The sequence below is a fragment of the Drosophila montana genome, unplaced genomic scaffold, assembly GCF_035044405.1.
Source record: "Drosophila montana isolate Dmon_TW-CO22-7 unplaced genomic scaffold, ASM3504440v1 contig_1624_1, whole genome shotgun sequence".
Classification (NCBI taxonomy): domain Eukaryota; kingdom Metazoa; phylum Arthropoda; class Insecta; order Diptera; family Drosophilidae; genus Drosophila; species Drosophila montana.
The window spans coordinates 2,532,227-2,555,308 of NW_026996559.1; the positions used below are offsets into that span (position 1 = coordinate 2,532,227).

At 43.7% G+C, this 23,082-nt stretch overlaps 6 protein-coding genes across 6 annotated transcripts; 3 read left to right on the top strand and 3 right to left on the bottom strand.

Moving 5' to 3' along the window:
* Positions 1–1,096: 1,096 nt before the first annotated feature.
* Positions 1,097–4,786, top strand: LOC135440446 (mitochondrial ornithine transporter 1). The gene is made up of 4 exons (XM_064699611.1): positions 1,097–2,023; positions 2,129–2,575; positions 4,227–4,332; positions 4,394–4,786. The coding sequence occupies exons 1-4, from the start codon at positions 1,528–1,530 to the stop codon at positions 4,683–4,685; spliced, it is 1,341 nt and encodes a 446-aa protein (XP_064555681.1). The 5' UTR covers positions 1,097–1,527; the 3' UTR covers positions 4,686–4,786.
* LOC135440445 (FAST kinase domain-containing protein 5, mitochondrial) lies at positions 4,635–7,873 on the bottom strand. Its single transcript, XM_064699610.1, has 2 exons — positions 5,947–7,873; positions 4,635–4,990 (listed from the first exon to the last, which is right to left on the bottom strand). The coding sequence occupies exons 1-2, from the start codon at positions 7,780–7,782 to the stop codon at positions 4,901–4,903; spliced, it is 1,926 nt and encodes a 641-aa protein (XP_064555680.1). The 5' UTR covers positions 7,783–7,873; the 3' UTR covers positions 4,635–4,900.
* Positions 7,874–10,165: 2,292 nt separating this feature from the next.
* LOC135440525 (uncharacterized) lies at positions 10,166–11,640 on the top strand. Its single transcript, XM_064699741.1, has one exon. The coding sequence runs from the start codon at positions 10,315–10,317 to the stop codon at positions 11,335–11,337; it is 1,023 nt and encodes a 340-aa protein (XP_064555811.1). The 5' UTR covers positions 10,166–10,314; the 3' UTR covers positions 11,338–11,640.
* A 1,615-nt stretch (positions 11,641–13,255) lies between these two features.
* Positions 13,256–14,866, top strand: Gr8a (Gustatory receptor 8a). Its single transcript, XM_064699672.1, is given in 3 exon segments — positions 13,256–14,273; positions 14,350–14,633; positions 14,695–14,866. Coding segments are annotated over 3 exon segments (1,191 nt in total). The 5' UTR covers positions 13,256–13,441; the 3' UTR covers positions 14,770–14,866.
* Positions 14,803–18,191, bottom strand: LOC135440480 (protein GPR107). Its single transcript, XM_064699671.1, has 7 exons — positions 17,752–18,191; positions 17,509–17,619; positions 17,294–17,439; positions 16,405–17,233; positions 16,213–16,346; positions 15,886–16,153; positions 14,803–15,819 (listed from the first exon to the last, which is right to left on the bottom strand). Exons 1-7 carry the CDS (start codon positions 17,869–17,871, stop codon positions 15,241–15,243), a joined length of 2,187 nt encoding a protein of 728 aa, XP_064555741.1. The 5' UTR covers positions 17,872–18,191; the 3' UTR covers positions 14,803–15,240.
* Positions 18,192–18,646: 455 nt separating this feature from the next.
* Positions 18,647–22,589, bottom strand: Ir8a (Ionotropic receptor 8a). The gene is made up of 6 exons (XM_064699925.1): positions 22,082–22,589; positions 21,864–22,013; positions 21,425–21,807; positions 21,176–21,355; positions 19,335–20,840; positions 18,647–19,267 (listed from the first exon to the last, which is right to left on the bottom strand). Exons 1-6 carry the CDS (start codon positions 22,188–22,190, stop codon positions 18,749–18,751), a joined length of 2,847 nt encoding a protein of 948 aa, XP_064555995.1. The 5' UTR covers positions 22,191–22,589; the 3' UTR covers positions 18,647–18,748.
* Positions 22,590–23,082: the final 493 nt, after the last annotated feature.

Consider the following 23,082-nt stretch of genomic DNA (forward strand, 5'->3'; position numbering starts at 1 on the left):
GAGCAAAGGCAACGGGTAGGGACAGTGTTGCTAAATGTTGCGCCACAGTAAAAAATAGCTTAAAATAGCTGAATTTGGCTTTCTGCGCACAAATTGACAATAAACAGGATACCAAGAACTTGCCATTGAGATGTCAAAATACAGCTAAATCAGTTGAAAATTTCAACTGATTCCGGCTAATGACCATTGGATATAGCCGATTCTAGACAAATAAGCTAATAGTTATCAAAGGATCACTCACATAGTTCGTTAATTCTTGCAATGGCTGCATTTTGGGATATTTTAGTAACACAAATATCACCAAACGGATCAAATCTTTGAATGAATTTTCCTACTATATAATCTGAAAGAATGTTATTTTTAATAATCTGTCTCTTTTATCTTATTATTACCTGTATATTCAAACCTGTTTGTTATGACTAACTGACCGGATGACTGAGTGACTGACCTACTGATTGAGAGCATACTAAAGAGCTAGAATCAGCAACAGTGGAAAACGGATGGAAAACTCTATTATGAAACTCTTTTTTAAATATTCAATGAAAATGAGGGTCCAACTGCAACTGAAGGTTGTGTTCGGTCAGCTTTGTATCTGCTAGTAAGGAAGTAAATACTGAATAAATCGTTTTAAAATCATTATTTAAAACCGAGAAAATACGTCAAGGCACATTTAAGCCGACTCAATCAATTTTTTGAAAATGTTTAAAAAGATTTTTATTGTGGAGGTATATTTTGGATCGTTAAAAAATACCAAATTGCAATTGCATTTCCTGTTTATCTATCAAGCCGCATACTTTTCTGACATAACGTTGACATTTTATGACTGAAAATCAATCATTTTTGAATGGAAAAGTTTTAATTCGAATTTTTAAAGTTTTTGGTGTGTAATTTCAGGTTGTTCTGGATTTTTTAATTGTTGTGACATTTAATTTTATATTTGTTTTATTTTTAAGATCTACATTGTTGCCTTTTCATGAAAAGTGATTGAACCAGCCATGTTACTGAGATACGTTTCGAACGGACGTCCTTATCGAAATCTAGGTACGTGCTCATAGAGAAATATATACTTATAAAATATATATTTAGATACCTTCATACATAAATAGCACATAGAGTAAATAAAATGTATATAGTTTCATAACTTTGGCATTTCCTTCCAAATTCTTGTTGAACAAAATGCACAACGAGTTTTGTTTTCATATGCAATACAGAGTTAACGGCAAGGCAACAGGGCGGATAAGCAAAAGCATAAGCAGCAATATTAGCGGCCAGAGGAAGCAACAGTTACACGAGAAGAGCGATAAGAGTAGCAGTAAAACGCGATTGCGATAAGAAAGAGAGGTAGGCAGCAGAACGGACGGCATTATCGAGAGCAAGCGTAAGTCAGAGAGACGGAGCGATTATTTGGAGAATTCGAGGCGAGAAGTTGCGAGAGAGCGCGTGCGAGCGCTATCATGACGCAATAGCCAATCCAATGAATGAAATAGCAACAAACACAATAGTTGGGAGCACAGCAAGTACATACATATGTCGCCGACGCCTGCGGAGATTGTAGTAGCGACATCAGCGCCGCTAAGAGAGCACAATGGCAATGGCTACAAGACGGCCAGAGCGGCGACGGCGGCAGCGACGCCATCAACAGCGTCAGCACTAACCAAAGGCAGTGGCACTGGCGAGGTTTCGCTTTCTGCTGCTGAAGCAGCGCAGCCGTCGTCGCTGCCACCAGATATCGGCTCCACGAGAGTGGGCAGCGAAGTGCTGATAATGACGCCAGAGCAAATAGCCGAAGCTTACGAAAACGCAGTGCGAGAAGAAGAGCATAAGAGAGGCAAAACCGAAGAGAGTAAAGTGCGATCCACTCAGCCCGGAATACGAAATAAGGCCGTAGCCTTTCGTGACGGACTCTTGCTGATAGTCGGCAAATTTTTGAAATTCATTTTGCATTTAGACATGCATGGGGGCAACACCGGCAACAATATCAACTTCGTGGAGGGGCTGATAGACTTTATCGCCGGCTCGCTGGGTGAGTCCAGACTCAGCGACAATGCGTGTTTACGCTTTGTACATGTATGTGTATAGGTCTGTATGTATTTAATTCGCACGTGTTTCTCGCCCTTCACACACGCAGGCGGCGCCGCTCAAGTCTATGTTTCCCAGCCGTTGGACACCGTCAAAGTGAAGCTACAAACATTTCCCGAAACCTACAAGGGCATGTTTGATTGCTTTTTTAGCACCTACCGCAGGGATGGCGTCATGCGGGGCCTGTATGCAGGCTCCGTGCCGGCGGTCTTTGCGAATGTGGCCGAAAATTCAGTTCTCTTTGCCGCCTACGGTGGCTGCCAGAAGTTTGTCTCCTATGTGGTTGGCAAGGAGCTGGCTAGCGAGCTGACCACCACGCAGAACGCATGCGCCGGCTCTCTGGCCGCCTGCTTCTCCACATTGACCCTCTGTCCCACTGAGCTGATCAAGTGCAAGCTGCAGGCCCTGCGCGAGATGAAACACTTTGTGGAGCCTACCCAAACGGCCGACCTTCGCACGCCATGGACGCTAACACGTTACATCTGGCGCACCGAAGGTGAGTTCATTTTTTTTTTTTTTTATTATTTTGGAAGCTTCTTGATTAGATTATGTGCATATCTCGATGTTATTACTCTCCGTTTCTTCATAATTCATATTTAATCGCGAACGCTGTAGATACGCTGTAGATACGCTGTAGATACGCTGCACAAAAGCAATCAGCTGCGTGTTTACTTGATCGCTGTTGGCGTTGCCAGACCAATTCAAAAGTTGCAAATAGCTCGGATTCTTTTACTAGTTTGGCTTTCGATTGATTAAATTTGAAATAGCAAAAATTTGCCACAAAATATATGTCCAGGTTATTGTGTCTTTGATGTGCGCTCTTTTTTGTAGAAGCCAAATCCCAAAATTGTAATCTCCTCTGCCCATGCTCTCAGAAATTAGATCTGCTTGGTAAGGTGGTAAATTGCATTTAAATCCAGTTCATTTTGAATAGAAATAGCTCCTTGTAACTGAAGTTCATAATTTTATAATTATTCATAATATAGAATTTTAAAACTGCCATCAAATTTAAATAAAAATAATAACACTTGCAAAAATTAGAATATTCCCAATTTTAATCAGCTCCGAACTAGTGTATTTGGTACTGAGTACTTCGAATATGTTGTTAAAACTGATCTGTTTTTAAAGATCTGTCAATTTGTTGATACCCATGAATCATACATTCGTATAGAGCATATACATACATTTTCATTGAAGCAAATTTCCTATAAATTTATTCACTTGATTTGATTAATGAAATGATTCGACAGCATGCTGAATCGGCTCAAGTGAAGACCTTACTTATATGTATGCCACATCTGTTTGCCCATATATGTTATGAACTTTATTACGTAAAGAGTATAAAAATTCCCAGAATTTGTTGCGTTTTCTGTCTTCACATAATTATTGCTATATTTTACAAATCACATTTGTTCACATTTCTTTTTTCATAGTTTTTAGCTGTAGAGTTCTTGAGATTTAATCATAAATACGCACATAAATATGACGATCATGAATTAAAACGAAGCGTCGTAACAGGACTGATTATAATCTTAAACAAGTACAAATTTGTGCAACTGATAAAAACAATTTTTTTTTAACTTTAAATTAAAAACTTTAAATACACTCAATATATTATAATAGCATATTGATATATTGTGTTTAAGCATGGATAAATGGAGCTTTTGAAAATGTTTTGCATCTTTTATGGATAGTGATAGTTTCTATATACAAGTGATGTTTGGCCCTTATCAGTCAAGTGGAAATTTTACAGAATCTTTTTTGATTGATTGACAACAGAATGGAGCACAGTATACGCTGGCGGGTTAACAAAATCTTGTTGTGGTGCATTTGCGACGGCCTCGCACATTGCCAAGGGGATCGGTTTTCAAAATTGTTGTGATTGTTCGCTTTCATTCGCGCCTGGCACTCCAGCTACTGATAAGCAGCGTCACGACCAGGGTTACTCCACATAGGGGTTACTTGTAGTGTAGTGTAGTGTAGTCTATTAATAGAGCACTGGCCTCACGTGCGACTCGCTGTTATTTTCCATGCACCGTCACGTACTTGGGAATCACATCATATAAATCAGTATATGCCCACGTTCTCACTCTATCTCTTTCTAAGCATGGTTTTGATGTCCCTATCTCTCTCCCTCTTTCTTACAGGTATACGCGGGTTTTATCGTGGATTGGGCTCCACATTTATACGCGAGATGCCCGGCTATTTCTTCTTTTTTGGCAGCTACGAGGGTACACGCGAGATGTTGCGCGGGTGAGTACAAATTGTCGTATGCGTGAATGCGTAAATTAAAATTTACATTTATACATGACAGTAAGGATCAGACAAAGGACGAAATTGGACCGTTTAGAACGATGGTTGCCGGGGCCATTGGCGGTGTCTGTCTGTGGACATCAACATTCCCAGCAGATGTCATAAAGAGTCGCATTCAGGTGAAGAACCTCAATGAGGGCATGTTCAGTGTCGGTGCGGAAATTGTTCGACGAGAGGGCGTATTGGCCCTTTATCGTGGACTGTTGCCATCAGTTCTACGCACCATTCCGGCCACGGCCACCCTGTTCGTTGTCTACGAGTATACCAAGAAGGCTCTCCATGGGGCGATGTGACTGTGACCTGTGACAGTTGAGACAGGCGTGGGCGTGACCGCGGGCGGTTACAACAAATAAGCTCACGTTGCCAGTGCTCCATTATAAACGATTTCTGATTATGTTGCCTTTGTTATTATTATTATTATTATTATCGCTATAATTACTACTATGATTAGTATGGTATTGCTGAGCTCATCCACATCCTGCCCAGCTCCATTCGTCGCTGCTCTCATTCAGATACTGGCCGCCTGGCGGAGACGACGCTTTAAAAAGTCCTGCCGGTCCGCGGCCGTTTCCAGTTCGCGCCACTCATGCCAATAGATCTGCAGTTAGATGTACAAAATAGTTGAAAATAGTTTGGCATTCGATATGTTGATGGGAGGCAACTGCCCTGAAGCGTATATACGTAAACAATTTTTTTTGTATGACAATAAAAATGATTCAAGAAAAGTCGTACGCTTGAAAACTGATTAAAAATAATTTAATTTAATGTATTCTACTGCAACCAGAAAAACAAGGATTATTATTTGCCTAACCTATAGCATTTTATCTGATATCTGGCCTTTTTACCCATTTACCATTTACCTCCTTTCATAAACATTCGATCAGTGTAGTATCATTTTATTTGTTTGAATTTTCAAAACATTGTCCCCTAATACCCAACCAGGTAATAATTTTCTACACAGTTCTTCAACCAATTGTACGAGTTTATTTAAGGTGTTTAAAATAGAAAATCCCACATTGTTCATTCAATAATTTCACGAATCTTTCTTGAGACCGAAGGACTTGTTAGCATTGAATCAGTCATGGTCGGATATGGTTCGAAATCGGAATATTAATTTATCTTTTGCACTGCGCCGGACCTACAACTAGCCGCACTGAAACCTGAACCCAAGCAGTTTTAAATAAATATCAAATTTAGCCCGCACCCTCTATATGAAGTTGTGAAAGTTGGTCTGAATCATTAACTGGCCCAGCGACTTTTTTTTGTAGTTTGAATTTCAATATCGATTTTTCTCGATCATGGAAACAAGACCTGAGCGGGAACTAGAACGACCAACGTTTAAGTGTCTTGCTCTTATATAGTTTTGAGTTCGAAGCGTTCATACATATGGACAGGCAGGCGAGCATGGCTATATAAACTTGCCTGTTGATACTGATCAAAATTATATACATATACTCTATGATGTTCGAAATGTATCCTTGAATGTGTTACACACTTAACGAGTCGAGGATATAATTTAAACGAAAATTAAATACATTTCAACAAACCACTTACCACGACAGGCTTGTGTCCCAGCTGCTGCAGTTGTCGCAGCTTCATGGCAAACTGCCCCGTGTAGCGATCCTTCCCGCGTATGACATTATTCCAGCCGGCAACTGTAATGATCAGCGTGTCCATGTGTGCTGCTTCCCTGGGGCCGAGCAGGTGCTGCCGCGTAAGCAGGACGCCGCTGTAGTCCTCCGGACAGCTGGCATCTAGGGACACAGCGCGCTGCTGTTGACGATCGTAGCATACAACCAGATCGCAGCGATCGTAGTGGGGCAGTATATGCTTCAGGCCGACTGTGGTGCGCAGCAGACTGCCCACAGCATCGCGAATCTCCAGGAGAATGCGATCTGTGCTGTTGAGCTTGAATTGGATTTTCGCGCGATCCGGTATATACTGAGTGTACAGTTTGCCCATCTGCTGACGTTGCCGATCGGTGAGCCGTGGCCCTTCGTAGCCAGAGCCCAGCAGCTGAGCAAAGCTGTCCAGGTGGAAGTATTCGCGGCCGGGCAGGCCGCTTCGATAGGCATGGCGCAGGAAGCGCGGCTCCAGGGCAACGCTCAGCTGTTCGACATCGTAAATGTCGCGCATACTGAGAAACTGCAAGCAGTTGGAGTAGCAACGTGGATAGCGCACTATCTCGTCGATGCGGCTGCGCAGCATGTCCGGAAAACGCTTCACCAGGCGTTCCTCGACGCCGCTGGCGGTTCTCAGATTGAACAGTGCTATGACCAGACAAATGCGCTCCAAATCCTTGAGTCGTGTTGCATCAAGTTCGCGCTCAAAGCGCAGCAGAATGCGTTCCACAAGTTCATCATTGCAGGTCTGCAGCTCGCAGCCAAGCAGCGCCATGTGCAGGCAGGACATCAGCGAGACGCGCTCCACCTGCGGCTGGAGCGCCACCAGAAGCTTACTCAGTGCTTCCACCTGCGGCAACTTGCTGCTGTAGCGCAACACTTTGAGTAGCGCGACCAGTGTAATGTCCTCGACGCTGTCCAGCTGCGCTTCCAGGCGCGTGTAGAGCTGCTGCAGCAGCTCGGGATTGCGTATGGGCGTTTGTGTTTTGAAGAAGCCCATGGCCATGATACCTAGCTCCTGAAGCGTCATTTGGTGTACGCACTGCGCCAGATTTTGTTCAAAGTCGAACATCTCGAACACCGGCCGACGCAGCAGGTTGCACAGAAACATGGACTGCACCAGCTGAGCTGGAGGCATTTTTCGTATCTTGCGACCAAGCTTGCGCAGAGCTTGCCACACAAATTCACCAATCCGCGCCAGCCCTAGCTGGTACCAGGCATCGCTGACCAGCAGCAACTGTGCGCTGGACCAGCGCTCGATGCGGCGGCAGCACTCGATGTCCAAGGTATTCCACAGCTCCATGTAGTTGGCCACCTTCGTGGAGGCCGGCGTCGGCAACTGTTGCAGGCCGCGCAGCACACCCATCAGCTGCTCGTCGCTAAATTTATGTAGCTCGTCGCATAAAACGCCTATGAAATCTGTAAATCCTTTCTCACTGATCTGTGTGCCCGTGTGCGCGCAGTGCTGTATCAGCGCCAGCAAATTCGCGTACAATTCATCCGGTTGCGCATTCTTTTCAGGTTCCAGCACATGCTTGGGCGCGGCAAAATCAGCTGTGCTTGTTTTTGGACTATCACTGGAGCGCACAAGCTGATACGGTTTCAAGGATTCGGAGAGAATAGTGTGTGCGTACTGATTCTCAAAATCGACAAAAATTTTAGCAGGCAGCGCTGGCAAGGTGCGTATGTGACGATGCAACAACAGGCGGGGCGGACTCCGTGCCATGACCAAGCCACGCAGCATACATCTTGTTGTTGTCGATATCATTTCAGTTACAGTTTAATTCATAAATTCCGGATTTTTAAAAATTTCGGCGATATGTCAGGACAGTAACCAAAACCAACACGCAACAGAGACATCAGCTGTTATCAGAGTTGCCATACAATCATGTTGCTTGAGGTTGCAATACTATCGTCTTTTATATTTTCTCCTTATCGATACTTTTACGACGCTTACTATCGGTGGCGCATTTTCGATAATTTCAAAATGTACTCAATAATTATCCTATTAAACTTAAAAATCTAAAATAATATAATATAATAATAATAATAATAAAATATAATGAACATTAATAATAAATTCTCTCACATTTATATTTATTTATTTTAAACAAAAAGTATACCAATGGCGACCAACCTTAAATATGACGAAAGTAGACGGATATCTTATAAAGTTTTCCCCAATTCGAATTCTTGCAACTTACCAATCTACCGGAACCTTAAGAAAGATATCTTAATTTTTGGTAATAATATTTAACAAGTCAATTTCAGTATCGTAAACCGTAAAAAGTTTGACGCCGCAAATTTTAAAGATATTTTCTTTTGAAGCAATCTCGCTTTTGTTGCTTATAATCCATACAAATGTAAATGCTTATCAATATTATTTTTTAAAACTTTATATATAAGAAGGAATAATTATTTGTTGTTTTTGTTCTTTTCGTTATTGATGTATACGTAATACGCCGTTATACATAAATTTAATAGCTGACCATGAATAATATCTTTGTTATGTGTTGATGCTTTCCATGGAAACCAGTTTTTCGTTGATAATTTCTTTTTGAATTATTTATCTGGGCCGGGTTTCATGCATATGTATAAATGACGTATACGCCAGATAAGCCCAATTATCAAATACAGGCAATGATACAAATATGTTAAACATAAAGAAAATAACAAGAATTTATAATAATGCCCAAAGAGTAATTGGATCGTTCAGCAGATGAAATATAATAAAAGTTGCAAAACTGCAAATGTTTTTTTTTTTTGTAATTTCCGTTTACATATATATAAAACAAAAACTAATTGGTGCACTAATTTGAAATGTTTATGTATTGATGTATAAGATAAAATATTAATGGATATACCAAAAATATACTTGTAAATTACGTAAAATATATTATAATATACATTTTCATCTGACATAACCTTTAACGCCTTTTATTCATGATTGCGTGGAATTACTTAAAAAAATATTGTATGCCTACAATTGCATTGTGTTTCAAAAGAATGTTTTAAGAAATTGCACAAAATTTACATATGTATATACATGCCCATGTATACTACATACATATGTATATATGTATACATATGTATAGAGAGTGTTTAATAAGATGGCATAATGTTAATGATGATGATGATATCTTGGCAACTTTCTCAGTGCTCGTATTTTTCCATTTGCATAACAATTAAATGTTTTGTTTTAATAAAATATTGAATGAAGCTCAGCAAAATTGAAATACTCTAGAAATGATCCCAGCTTGGTTATACAAAGGAATGTGTCCAATTAGAATACATGTATTTCCCAACCAGAAATAACACTGCCTCAAACGAGACCCCATTGATGCTTCTAAGGTTTCGATATCGAATTCGTATCCAAAGACACTTTCATCTTGAACTTTCGTTTAACAAAATGCATGGCACCAAATGTTTTTGTTGCTGCTGCCGCTTTTTGCTGGCGGCTAGAAAAAATCGGTATGCGGCCGGCTGCGGCACATTTCATTTCAATAATAATGAAAACAAAAGTTTAAAAACAAACGAAGAAAAAATAAAAACAAAATAAAAAATCAACCGCTAGCTGCGCGCAAACGAGATCGTGGGGCAGAGGCAAAGGCAAAGGCAAAGGCAAAGACGCAGCGCACGCATCAAAAATGTGAGCGGGGGGGTCAGATGTTTGGGAGAGTGAGACGATGACGAAAATATGCTGCCCCAACTCCCCGCGCCGCTATGCTCGTAATGACATCGACAGTTTACAGTTGCTTGCCAATACCCTAACCTATTATGACATGCGGATCTTAAGGTTATGTTAGCACCTCACCTCAAACACATTCCTAACAAATATTATTATATTATAAATTTTTATATAAAAGAAAGTTCTTTTTAATATTTAGATTAACATAAATATGATATAAAATAAATAAAAAATATTTATCGTAATTAATTATGTAATAATGTCTAATTAAGTCCATTGTTTTAAAAATCTCTATTCGAACGTGCTTATTTGGTAAATGCATTTTTTTTTGACGAAAATTAATTCGACTTGATATTTTGATGTGTTTTAACACAAGTTAGGGTAGCACAAGGGCGACCCGCCGAAATTGTTATCAATTTTCCCGTTTGAGCTGCGCAGTCGATGATGGTATATAAATTATGACAAAAGAAAGACTTCGGTTTAAACCAATTTTGGCAATGCGCGCGGCCATCAGGTGACGGCGCGAGATCTGAGCAGAAGAACCAGAAACCAATATCGAGCCAAGCATACCACACCGAAAGCAGATACCCAAGCGCAGTCGTGTATTCCGTGATGGTACCGAAGGTGATTCCAGCTGTGCTGCTGGCGCTGCTGCTGCCGGCGATCGCGACGGCCTTTGGCAACGAATATGTGCACATTAAGGTGCATGTGCCCAAGGATCAGGCGCCGAGTATTGCCATTGATGCGGAGCAGGGACCGCAGCACAAGGTCATCCATCACTTTCACCACCATGCGGCGCCGCATCAAAGATTGCGCGCACGCCCACCGCCGAAGCCCAAGACAAGCCCGCTGCTGGAGAGCGTCATCTTGTCCGATCTGGACAAGCCGCTGCACATGAGCGAGCACGCGGACTATCTGAACCATGCGAAGGAGCTGGCCGAGCATCTCAGCGAAACATATGTGATTAAGAAGCCACCACTGCCGCCGAAGAAGAAGGTGAACACCTACACGATCATCGAGGAGAAGCACCGGCCGAACAGTTACGACTACGAGTCTCAACCAGAGCACGGCGTGGACACGTACCGGGTGCAGCATCATCATCACAAGCACCAGCACCAGCATCATCAGCTCGCCGACGACAATGACGACGATGTGGGCTATCACTATCCCGGCCCAGTGCACCACCATCGCCACAAAGGCTCCTCCTCATTGTACCATGGCGGCGGCTACGCGGAGCCAGCGCCGGTGGAAGAGCCCATGGATTTAGATCAGGGCTATAGCTATTCGCCGCCCCCCTATGTCCACGCCCGACCGCCTGCCCATACGCTGGAAGTGCCCGAAGAGTCATCTCTGGACAGCCCGTATCCATATGACTTTGGAAGCAGAAGCGCCACCAGCAGCAGCAGCAGCAGCTTCCGTCCATCACCGCAGCTGAGCACACAGCCAGATGCCTACGAAGACGAGATTGATTCTTATGCTGCACCGATCCAGTCACGTCGCCGTCGTCCCAGCCCCGTCGAGTGGCCCAGCCACGGCGGATTTAACAGCGCTGCCGCCGAAACATTTGGCGCCGCGGACAGCTACAATGCTGGACCCGGCAGCACCGGATATCAGTATACCGGGCCCTATCTGTAGTCGTGATTCTTTAATCTTGCTTTAAGGTTTATTTATTGGTTTTTTTTTCATAGTCTTAGTCTAAGATTAAAACTCAAAGTTCCACAAAATCAGAAAGTGTGCTTATACTCTCTTCACGAAGTGTAAGGTGTATATTGATTGGTGAAGTTCAATATGATCAATACAAAGTGCCACGCCCCATTGGGGGGAAGGTTACTACCCATGAGTTCCTCTAAAGATCAAACCAAAATATAATGCAGGCTCGCCCATTTGCAAAAATATTCTTTATAACTCATTTTACAGGTAATTAACATAAACCATAACCACAATGGTACCCACTAGCATGTACAACATTTTTCTATATATATATATATATATATATATATATATATATGTATATAGACTGTAATCGGGAAGCACGCCTGTGCTTCTTTACTTTGGCACACACTGTGTAAAAGTTATTCTTAAAAAGCATCGGTGATTATTGTCCGCTTTTTAAGCAATTTTCAGGGCTTGAAGTTTTTCCAATTTTGCTGGCGATGTATGAGGTATAAATATCTGTTTTCACCATAAGTAGACCTACAACCAAGATTGATATATCAGGCTCTTCTAATTTGTACCTTGTCCCAAATAAACTCGTTTGCGTATTGTATAGAAGAGCATAATATATTTTGTAGTTCTAAAATTGACGCATTCACATAGACAAGGCTAGGTCGACGCAGCTCGAATTGCCTTGGTCTGCAAGTATTTGAATTATTTGGAGCAGAGTATAGCTTATCTATCAGTCGGCCATACTCGAACCGAACTGTTCTTCTTAATTATGAATAATTTATTTATTATATATATTATATTATTATATTATATGTTATATTTGATATATTATATATGATGTAGAATCCAAATACATTTTTAATTGTTAGCCTTTGTCTTTCTATTGACTTTCTTATGAGCATGTTGGATATATGACTTTTTATATTCGCTAAGTTGATCAACTTTGTCGACAAATGAAATAGTAAGTTAACAATTTTTCCTCGAGTGCAGAATTCGATCTAGATTTTCATTTGAATTTAGTTGAGCGAGTCTCCAATTGTAGTCCGATCTTCGAATGCTTCTCAGTGAATATAGCATTAGGAATTGGAATAGCATTAATTTGGAACCCGTTCCCTTTCCACCTTAATATGCGACGTATACTTAGCAGGATTTATCTCGTCGAACTTGCTCTTTGATAGACGCAAAGCAATATGTTTTCACTTCAATTCTAAAAATAAGATTATGAGAGTAAAATAATAGGATAAAATATTTTGAGCCGCTTAAGCTAGGTTGATGGAAAAAGAAAAAAACACTAATGAAGCAAGATCGGGTAACACCATACCTCTGTGTACTTTCCTTTCAGATGTGTTTCACTCTTTCAGTCAAATCAACGCCTTCTGGGTGGAAAATTTGTTTGTTTCTATTTTTATTTACGATCTATCTCATCGATAATAAGTAATTTATGTGGTGTAGATATTTGCATGTGGTTTTTGTGTGTATTGGCACTGGTATTTTAAACGGTCTCACCACTCTTTGGGCGGTCTAAAAGGCAGGTCGAGTGGGTGGTGTCTTTTAAGGCGTCGGGGGTGCAGGTTGTTGTCGAGAAGGTCTTTTGCAAGGCGGTTGCAGTGGTTGTGCAGTCGGTCTGCGTGCTTCAGGCTTATTCGTTTCTCTTCTTCGGTGACGGATGGGACTTTGAGGTCATTGTGTATTACACTGTTCTGGGTGGAAAATGAGGGGAATTTGTTCAAGTTTCGAGCAATCGGCAAACGGTTCCGACTCTTGGTTCTTCATGCGATTAATTTCAAACTTTATTTATTCACTTGTACATTTTTGTTTGAGGCGAGAAATTCTGTGTGGAGTAACTAAAATTTAAAGCAAACAAAAACTTAACTATAAAATTAGCGATACCCATACCCATAAATAAGCAATGTTGCAATGGCATTAATTTTAGTGGAATCGACGCCCATCATCAAAGTGCAGTGAAGCATGGGGTCATTTTGTCCTTGTGCGCCACGTTCCGTTGCAGATGGGCAACTGCGATAGGATCGTCGATGGGGACTGAATTCTGATGGCGGATTGAGGTCAAACGACGATGGGCTACCATATTGACAGGGTGCTGCAGTTTCACCTGCGCTTTTATCAGCTGCTTGGACTGCACGGGCTGCCGCTGCCCGGCGACGTGCATCCGAGCCGGAAGGCGAAGCTATTGCAACTCTGGGCCGGCTGCCTGCTGACAGGATTTAGTACAATTGTATTCGTGTGCGTGACGAGCGACGATGCCTATCTTTACAATGGCGACGCCTTTAGCTGCTTCAACGACGGCATGAAGTACGGATTTGCCGAAATGGCCGTAATGAGTATCTACGGGGAGTCACTGCCCTGACATCGGGTCCATCTGGCGCGCTTCTGGCAACTGTATGGATCGCGAACGCCGCCAGCTGGCACGCTGCGGCAGCAGCTGGTGCAGCATCGGCGCTACCTCATCTTGTTGTACGGCCCACTATTGTTGGAGCTGGTGCTGCTGAGCCTGTTCGTTGCCGCACAGGATATCTCCCATCACATTCTGCTCTTTTGGAGCACCTTTCAGCCGTTTGTGTTTGTGGTGCATCTGCGCAACACGCAGTTTTTGCTGCACCTGGAGCTGATGCGCCAACAGCTGGTGCAATTGGAATGCGAGCTGGGGCTGCTAGTCGAGTACTCGACCTTTGCCAGCGGTGCAGCCAGCTTCACTGGATTCGAAGACTACCTAAGGCGGCGAATGCGCGAGAAGCAGCTAATGTACGAGCGCATCTACGAGCTGTGCGTCAGCTTTAGCAGGGCCTTCAGCTATTCCGTGCTCGCCGTGCTGCTCATGATCTATATACGCATCACAGTTGATTGTTATTTCTTGTACTACACCATCTACATGAACATCGACAATATTGGTAAGTTGTCCACCTCTCTCTGTCGCTCGTTCTATCTCTTTCTCTGTCTTATCCGCTCTTACTTGAGATTTCACAGACTATTATATGCTGGTGCCCGCTGTCATGCAGATACCCGCCTTCGTCTACGCCTCACAGAGCTGCATGCAAATGGTGCCCCGGATCGCCTACCAGCTCCACAATATTCTGACCACCTCCTCGGCACTTTCCCTTCAGGTGCGCAACTAGTGCAAGTATTGGAGATCGCATCTCAATTGTCATTTGCTCTTACAGATCCAAAACTTTTCGCTACAAATTCTACACGAACCTGTGCGCATTGATTGTCTGGGCATAATTGTTTTGGACTGTCATCTGCTAACACGGGTAAGTGGAACACCAGCAGAAGCTAGCGACTAGTACGACTAATCTCAATGTAACCCATTAGATTGCGTGCGCCGTTTGCACTTATATGATCTTTACCGTACAACTGATGCCCAAGTTGAGTGGATCCTATATATAGTCAGGCGATTAAAGAATAGGAGTAGAGCAAGAGTGGCATTGTCCAATGTATGTTATATTAAAGCTTTATGTATGTATAGTATATTCAATAAAATTATTTCATTAATGCCTTAAAACGAGTCGGTCAAGCATCGATCTGGTTGTTGGCTATGTGGGGGAGTGTGGGATTGCGCGAAGCAACGTTTTTTATTTACACGTGCGTTTAGGTTGGACGGGCACTTTTTTTTTATCGAGGAGCGGGGCGGACTACTAACTAAACATCATTCAACCCATCCCAACCAAATACCCGTCTTGCAACAGCTGGCGGGAGTTGGAATTCGTCTTGCTTAAAGTACGATTGCAGTTAAGTGCGTATCTTATACATATGTATATATAAATACCAATATACCATATATATATATATATAAATCCCAATCGTAGATATATATACATATATATGTATGTATGGGTCTGTGTAGCGCTACTAAGCGATCTAATCGTATTCATGGCTTGATTCCCGTTTTGCAATCAGATTCTCGCGCTCATCATCGTTGCCCTCGATAATGGTGATGGTGTTGGAATGGGCCGAGCGATTTAGCGGCTTAACGCGATGCACCGACGCGGTTAGGCCAGATTCGGTGACAACCTCCACCTCGTCGTCCTCATCGTCATCGGGCACTGTGAAGTATGGATGCGATGAGACTGGGCGGAACTTGTAGCCCGTGAGCACAAAGAAAACATATGTGGCCATTTCGCGGAACATCTCGTCCAGCCAGGCATATTGAAAGACGACCGTCATCTGTAGCAAGTCCACAATGATGCGCGTAAAGTAAATGTAGCAGACGATCATAATATAAAACTGGCGGAAAAGCTTCAGCTTGCGAAGATTAATTGCCGCCTTTCCGTCTGTCGCGGACGCCTCGTGCAGATGGCGAATGGACCACACAATTGGCAACAGTATGGCGCCGCAGCATAGCATGTCCACACAGAAGAAAATGTTGTGCCAGGTGCGGAACTCGGCGTCGCTTTGATCCGATTCGTCCGTTATAATTTGCGCCACATTGGCCAGAACCTAAGCACAGATTAGAAACAGTATATATTCATCGAATGTTTTAAGACAACACAATTGATCGCCAACCTGCAGCGGAATGACAATCATGAAGATCTTCTTGTCCTTGTCGGAGAGTATATGTTTGATAAATGTCCAGCCAGTGCCAATGAGCACAATAGTTATAAACAGCACGGCACCCTTCAGTAGATGCGCTATGTAGTAGAGTATCGCCCAGGTTTCCACATGCTCACCACGTTTCTCAATGAAATGATAATTGATTGAATGAAACATAAGAGACAGCGACTTAAGGAAAACGAGAACGGCCATAAGGTAATGTATCTTGTAGACAGTGTGCCTGTAAAATAATTTAACAGCATGAATACTATGAAGTCCGTTTGTCCAATGCGCACCCACTTGCTCTTCTTCAGGATGAACACCCAGAATAATCCGGACAAAAAGAATAACAGACTCATCATAAAGTACAAGGCGGGCAACGGCATTTCACCGGCCGACAAGTAATTGCCATTGTTGTTTTCCTCAATGTCCACCTGAAATTGCAAAAATTAGCTACTTATTTTGGACTGCCCTGTCACAAACTCAACTTACATTAAAAGACAGCATCTTGGGGTTAAAATAGTTGGGACAGGCGTGAAAGTATAAATTGTACAATCCCTCATCGTGCTGCGTGGCCACAAACATTGAAAACGTAAAGTTGTAGTAGTTGGTGCCCTCGACTGTATGCTTGATGAGCGGCAGCGTGAAATTCTTGCACAGCTCTTCCTGCGATTGCCTGTAGGAGTTGAATTCATAAAAGTTAGACCCAGAGCCCCGAGAACTGTCCACCGGAAGCGCTGGTTCCAGTTCGGCATCATCGAGCTTCTTGTTGTTGTTGCTGCTAGACGAGGTAGATGATGCGGCGACACCTGCACCATCGTCGCCAATAGCTTTGGCACCGGCCTCAACTTCTGCTTCATTGCTGACACTGAGCACACCACTCGCCTTGGCGGCATTGAGGGCAGCTGGTGGAGCTGCTACAACTGATGGAGCACTTGCTATGTCCACTTTTGGTTGCACAGGTACCTTTTTTGGTTCCTCAAGTACTGAAGACTCATTCGGCTCCTTTACGGCAGGTTCTACCTTTGGCGCTGCGTTAATTTTTCCAGCCACAATGGGCGACGATAGCTTCGGCTGTTCGGCATTCGGCTTCGCTTCAGCTGCATCCAACTCTGGTTGCATAGGTTCCTCAACCGAATGATCATCCATGTCATCGACTGCTTCGTCCGAATCAACGGGCATCACAGCGCGACGGCGACGCTGCTGCATGAACAGCGCAGTGTCGCTGACCTTTGCGACATGCGAGTTGCGCTTGCGACGGTACATCACATCCTTGTAGATATGCTTGTTTTCCCATTCCGGTGAGCACTGCACACGTACTCTGGGAAAAAAAAAAGCTAATTATAGGCGCCCACTCGACAGTCGATGAGAAGAACCTTACTTGAGCTCCTTCAGATCCAGCACAAAAAACAGAATTGGGCCACTTTTTTGGTTGGACGGCAGCTCCTCTAGTATGCACTTATTTTGATGCGAGTCCAAGTACGGATTAAGCTGATCAATGCTCGTCTTGTCCAACGACAGGCCAAACTGCAATGACCAATAACATATAAATACTTATTATAACTATGCGAAAGCAAGCAATTTCATTGTGCGCACCAAATCGGTCGACTGCTCATCGTCAACTGTTAGCTGACTCAGCTGCACGTCCAAATGTCCGTTTGTGTAGAAGCCAAAGGTGCTCAACGCAATATAGGGGCGCATATCATTCTGGAAGAACACAAAGACATCTATATATTTAACTACACTTACATGCATACATACTTATGTATGTGCACACGTAAATGGGAGCCCGGATCGGGATCGGAATCACCAAACGCGATGCCGGCTCCAATTACTTACGCGAACTTCCAAGTGATGTTTGCGCGAAAAAACGGCATTTGGTGCAATGAGCAGTGCTGCGATTATTGTGACAAATATTGATTTAATATTTAATATGTGCGCTGGCGTTAGCGCACGCATTTTTCCTGCTCTTGTTTATTTTGCCTGTCGCCTGTGTGGCACTTTTTGCATGTATCGAAATCGATATGGATATGCCAACGCAGTTGGAAACTAATGTGACTACGATTTTAATTAATTAAAGTTCGATTTGCTGCGCTTGCGTTGCTGTTGCAATTACAATTGTTCACACTTAAACGATATCTTTTGCTTTTTGTTTGTCGTCTTGTTGCACGCAATAAAATTCGTAGTTAGTACATCAGTGCTGCTAGCGATGGGTAAAAAATAGATATCGATTCATCGATTTTACTTTTGGAGGGCCATTTTTCCAAATTCAAATTTGAATTTATCCAATACGATGTATCGTTTATTAATTGTAGAAATTTTCTCAAAGAAAGTATAAATTTAACACAATTTGAAATAAACGTGATATTTCAAATTCAAACGAAATTTTTCAAATTTGAATGTCAAATCGATCAACTGACAATACGATTATAAATTGTAGGTCTAATTTTAAATTAAAACTGACTGCGTTTGTAAGAGTTTTTCATATTAGGAACCTTTCACTCATCAGTAATCAGAATCAAACCATTGGAAAAAATGGCAAATCCAATTAGATTAAATATTGGTAAGCGTCCGACAGATAGAAAACAAGCAAGATAAGGTGTAATTAGCCACAAACACTTTATATACTTTATCACTTATATCCAAACACTTTATATACTTTATCACTTATATCTTCCCCACAAATAAAAACTTTTTATATTGAGGTGCAATGCATATATGTATGTATTTCATTTTTGTTGAATTTAAAAAGGCTACGCGATAGAGACAAACACAGAAAAGCACGATTTTCGATTCAGCTAAAAATAATTGAGATAATTCAGTTAAATATGCAACTTTATTCCATATAACCAATGTGAGGCTCCGTTGAGGATGTGGCGAGCTCACGGCGCGAGTGCAGGCCATGTTCACGGAGTCGGGGCTTGAACTTGCCAACACCCAGCGTAATAGTTGCTGGAGTCTTTTTGCCTCGAAATGTGGCTGCCTCAAATGAGGGCGGTGGCGTCAGTTTAGACGGCTTTTTAGATTTCATTACCATATCCTCAGTATTACGCTGGGCATCGAGCCAGGCAATTTTAGTGGGCTCATTGACGTCCATCGGCTTGACCTGCGTAACCAATGCCAAGGAATTTTGCTTTTTTTGATAGTACATCACCTCAAAAGCCAGCGTAATCATAGCCATAATGAGGCCAAGCAAGGTGGCTATGAAAACGCCACCCAAACTCTCCAGGGTAATACCCTCCTGATCCTCGGAAAGGGGACAGTTGCGTACATTCGATATATTCCAGTACTTTGCCTTGAGCTGTTCAAAGAAGCGTTCCTTCTGTAGCTCCAAAATCGCATAGCTTAGCTCATCCTGCCACCAAATGTGGAAAAAAAAGGTATTATCAACAAACAAAAAAAGCAAGAACAATAATACTCACGCCCAAATGGCTACCCTGCTGGGTGGCGACGGCATAGGGTTGCTCGGCGAACACTTCGCCAACCTCCGTTAGATTGCAGTTCCTGGTGACCTCGTACTTGATCTCCGCGGAGTCGTGTATGAACGCATAGTCCGCATTGATGTGCGCGTCCACTATTTCAAAACCTTCGGTCGCATTCTGAACCGGCTTCGAGCTATTAATGGCCAGCAGTATGTGCCCATACTGTTCCTTAATGGGATAGTCCCAAATTCGAAACTTTCGAAAGTCGCGGGATGCATTCAGGGCCAGCTCTTTCCACAGACGATATAAGGTATCTTCGGCGAATTTCATGTTCATGAAAAAGTGATGCGTGTCCGAATCCTTGACAACGGTGTAATTAATGCGTGATTGTCGCGCCAGCTGCTCGAGCGACTGCACCGGCGTCTGCATGCGCTCGACAGTAAGAAACGCAGCCAAGTTTGCCGTAAACGTGGCCAGCATGAGCACCACAAATAGCCAATAGGCGGCAACCAGGAGGCGTCCGGAGATCGCCTTGGGCGCCTCGCCGCCACCTTGCGGCGTGAACGAGGTCAGGGCAAACCAAAAGCTCTCGCGAAGCGTAAACTCCCGACACTCGTACGGATAGGCATCGCGATTGTTGCGCGAACTGTACGGCGAGAACTTGTCCATGAACCAGATCATCAGTGCCGTGCCCACCAGGGCGGCAACAATGCTCAGCCAGACCTCCAGGCGCAGCACCGTCATGAACTTGAAGAGCGAGGTGCGTCGCATCGGCTTGCGCATTACAATGGAGATGCCAGTCTGCTCGTAGTAGGGCGGCAAAAAGTCAACCACTTCCTCGCGCTCCGAGTACATCTTGAGTGCAGCGATGGCAAAGTCTGTCTCGCCGCTGACCAAGTCGCCTATGACGCCATCCCACTCGCCCAGCTCATTGCGTTCGCCCATGTGTCCCTGCTTGGGTGCCACAATTTCGAAGCCAAAGTTCAGCTTATCTGCTAGCCGCTCCATAAAATCGATGCAATAGCCCTCCCAGATAGGATCACCGTTCCTGGTTCGCAGCAGCTCGCCGGTGTCCGGGTTGCGGCGATAATAACTCCAGGGCAGGCTCTCGGCGGTGCCAATTCGAAAGAAGCGCCGGCTTGGGCTAATTGTCTCGTTGAGCAGTCGCAGCTCGCCAGCTCCCCAAACGGCCAGGTCCGTCTTGGCCTCATGTTCGCTGGAATAGTAGCCAATCGAAATATTGGCCACAAAGCTCAAATTGGGCACTGGCTCCTCTTCGGCCACCTCTGCCAGGGTCTCGCTCTTATATGGCTCCTCGCTGCTCGGCATATAGCCCACAAAGTTGCTCCAGTGCACATTCTCCATCCAAAGGCTGTTGGCGGTCTCCGCACTGGTTACCTCGGCGCTGGCATTGCAATCCAGGTAAACAGGCTGTGGAAACGACTGGCTCACCTGCGCTGCATAGATAAGACTCCGCAGCACATCCAGCAACAGACCGCGGTGCAGCTGGAAAGATTTCTTAGATATATATCCAACATGTCTAAGCTTCGAAGCGCAAATGGATATAAAGGTAAATTGGTTATGTGCAAATGTGTTTAACAGACAGAAGGAAGCCTCTCTGATCCCTCGACAAACTAGATCTAGATCGGCTAGACATCTCAGTCGCGTCTCTGGAACATTAAGAGCTTCCATGCAAGTCAAAGGTTGTAGGAGCGAGCTTCGTCCGATCGGCTTCCGAGATCTACATTCAATTTGGAAACCGACTAGAGAAAAGGGACCTGAGCGCTCCAGGCAAAGCAAGGTAGGTCCTCTCAGATCATGCAGTCACATCTCGGGCTTACCGTAAATCCGCTTCCACAGTAAAGATCTCGCATCTGCATTGAACGGCAGATGGCGCGTGCGTTCAAAGTAAACCGTGTCGCAAACTCCACCTGTCGCTTGTACTTGAAAACGCGATCCCTGGTGTCCAGAAAAACCAAGTGCCACTCGGTGGGTCGTTGGAATAGCTTGCCCATATCCACCTGCAACGATATGCAGCACACTCTCAAACTGATTTCAACAGGATTACGGTCCGGGCCAACAATACTTACGCGCTCGAAGAGACCATTCATGGCGGCGCCACGGGCGAACATTGCATAGTAGGTGGGAGGAGGTCGCAGCGAATGGATACGCGTGACAAAATCCTCCGACTGCGTGTCGCTGGCATCCAGGATGAGAGTGCGAAAGGGATAGCCAGCCATTAGCTGTTTCATGGCCTCCATCGAGTCGCGAGCACTTTGAAAGATCATGGCCACATTATTCGCATGCTTCTGCCGCATAAAATCGCCAAACATGTCCAAAAAGGGACGCATTACCCGCTCCAGGCGCACATACGCAATGCCATTCAAGCGCGCCAGCTCGTAGCCCTCTGACCAGCGGCTGTAGCTAAGATCCACGATCACCGAGCTGCCCACACTGCTCAGAATCTCACAAACTGTGCGGGCCCAAGAAATTGAATTTAGCTTGTCTTGGCAAATGCCGGCTACTTACAGCTGTCCATGTCCTGCTGCTCGTCGGTGCGCGTGAGCTGCACCACCGAATCGGTAACGGTCACATCCAGCTGCAGTGCATCCAGTTCCTTCAGGACAATCGCAATATCTGCTTCAAACTCTGCTCGCTGCACTGGCTCGATCCAAAAGGCTGACAAGAGATGTAAACGCAGAGAATTGAAATTCCTACCGCATGACCTCCCATACAATCGCACATACTTATCTTAAGCTCCCCAGCGCTGGCCAGGCTTAGGCTTCGGCTTAGGCTCATGCCAATGCCCAGGCACAGCCAGAGCCTAAGTATGTCCAACCGATCCATTCTGACCATTAGCTGCGAGTGCTGCCCGTAAATTGGTCACAGACTGCGTCAGAGTCCACGCCAATTGACATGTAGCCCGTCCTGCCTCATTTAATTGCGCCTAATTTGTGGCCATCGATTGGACGTCCGTCAAGGCATTATGCATTTTAAAGCAGCTCCTACATACATAGCTGTTGTCCCAGTTGTCAATTCAAAAATCGCATTAAATTTGAATGCTGTCACCGACGGATGACCCCACAAGGACCTGCTCACTGGGCGTATTATGCAATATACAAGTCAGAAATTGCAATTCGCTAATCTATTCAAGGCAAGGATTGCCGACTTGGCGATACTCTGTATCTACCCACAACTTTTTTATTTTCGATCCTGAGTTTTTCTTATTTTTCAATTTTGAAGGAAGATGGAAAAGTAATAGGTATATAAGTTTTTTTTTTTATCAATGCTGTATTTCTTTTTAATGTATTTTTGGCAGCTTCAAAATACTGAGCACGAAGCTTCGAAGTTTTTAATGCATCAAAACGTAAGCATTTTATATTGTGCCCTTCGGCCGAAATAATTGATGTGTGGGAAAAGCAATATGTGCAATTAGAGCAGTTTTGAGTTTCCTAGCTAACGTTTAGTTCCTTAATTGGGCCTTAACAGGGACAACGGGGCCGTTGAATGCGTAAGGACCGCCCGATGCGAAGAACCGGCATTTAATTTCATTGCATCAAAATTGCAAATGCTAGTATTTAAATATACTATGAGATCATTAATATTGGTTTTTGTAAATGAAGCGTTGCTTTAAATATTGTCCATGCATTTGGCAATACTCTAAAATTGCTGGCGAACAAGGAAACATTTTTTTTATTATATGTAAATGTCTTAAGAACAAAACACGCTTGCTTGTTTTTATTTAAAT

What these genes read in the sequence shown, in the direction of transcription:
- LOC135440446 (XM_064699611.1), top strand. Translation starts at nt 1,528, where the DNA reads ATGTCGCCGACGCCTGCGGAGATTGTAGTAGCGACATCAGCGCCGCTA. An exon ending in CTTTATCGCCGGCTCGCTGG is followed by an intron (nt 2,024 to 2,128) that starts GTGAGTCCAGAC and finishes TCACACACGCAG; the next exon opens with GCGGCGCCGCTCAAGTCTAT. An exon ending in ACACGCGAGATGTTGCGCGG is followed by an intron (nt 4,333 to 4,393) that starts GTGAGTACAAAT and finishes TATACATGACAG; the next exon opens with TAAGGATCAGACAAAGGACG.
- LOC135440445 (XM_064699610.1), bottom strand. Translation starts at nt 7,782, where the DNA reads ATGATATCGACAACAACAAGATGTATGCTGCGTGGCTTGGTCATGGCA. An exon ending in TGGGACACAAGCCTGTCGTG is followed by an intron (nt 4,991 to 5,946) that starts GTAAGTGGTTTG and finishes ATCTAACTGCAG; the next exon opens with ATCTATTGGCATGAGTGGCG.
- LOC135440525 (XM_064699741.1), top strand. Translation starts at nt 10,315, where the DNA reads ATGGTACCGAAGGTGATTCCAGCTGTGCTGCTGGCGCTGCTGCTGCCG.
- LOC135440480 (XM_064699671.1), bottom strand. Translation starts at nt 17,871, where the DNA reads ATGCGTGCGCTAACGCCAGCGCACATATTAAATATTAAATCAATATTT. An exon ending in CTGGATCTGAAGGAGCTCAA is followed by an intron (nt 17,234 to 17,293) that starts GTAAGGTTCTTC and finishes TTTTTTTCCCAG; the next exon opens with AGTACGTGTGCAGTGCTCAC. An exon ending in CCAAGATGCTGTCTTTTAAT is followed by an intron (nt 16,347 to 16,404) that starts GTAAGTTGAGTT and finishes TTGCAATTTCAG; the next exon opens with GTGGACATTGAGGAAAACAA.
- Ir8a (XM_064699925.1), bottom strand. Translation starts at nt 22,190, where the DNA reads ATGGTCAGAATGGATCGGTTGGACATACTTAGGCTCTGGCTGTGCCTG. An exon ending in TGAATGGTCTCTTCGAGCGC is followed by an intron (nt 21,356 to 21,424) that starts GTAAGTATTGTT and finishes ATATCGTTGCAG; the next exon opens with GTGGATATGGGCAAGCTATT. An exon ending in ACTGTGGAAGCGGATTTACG is followed by an intron (nt 20,841 to 21,175) that starts GTAAGCCCGAGA and finishes AAATCTTTCCAG; the next exon opens with CTGCACCGCGGTCTGTTGCT.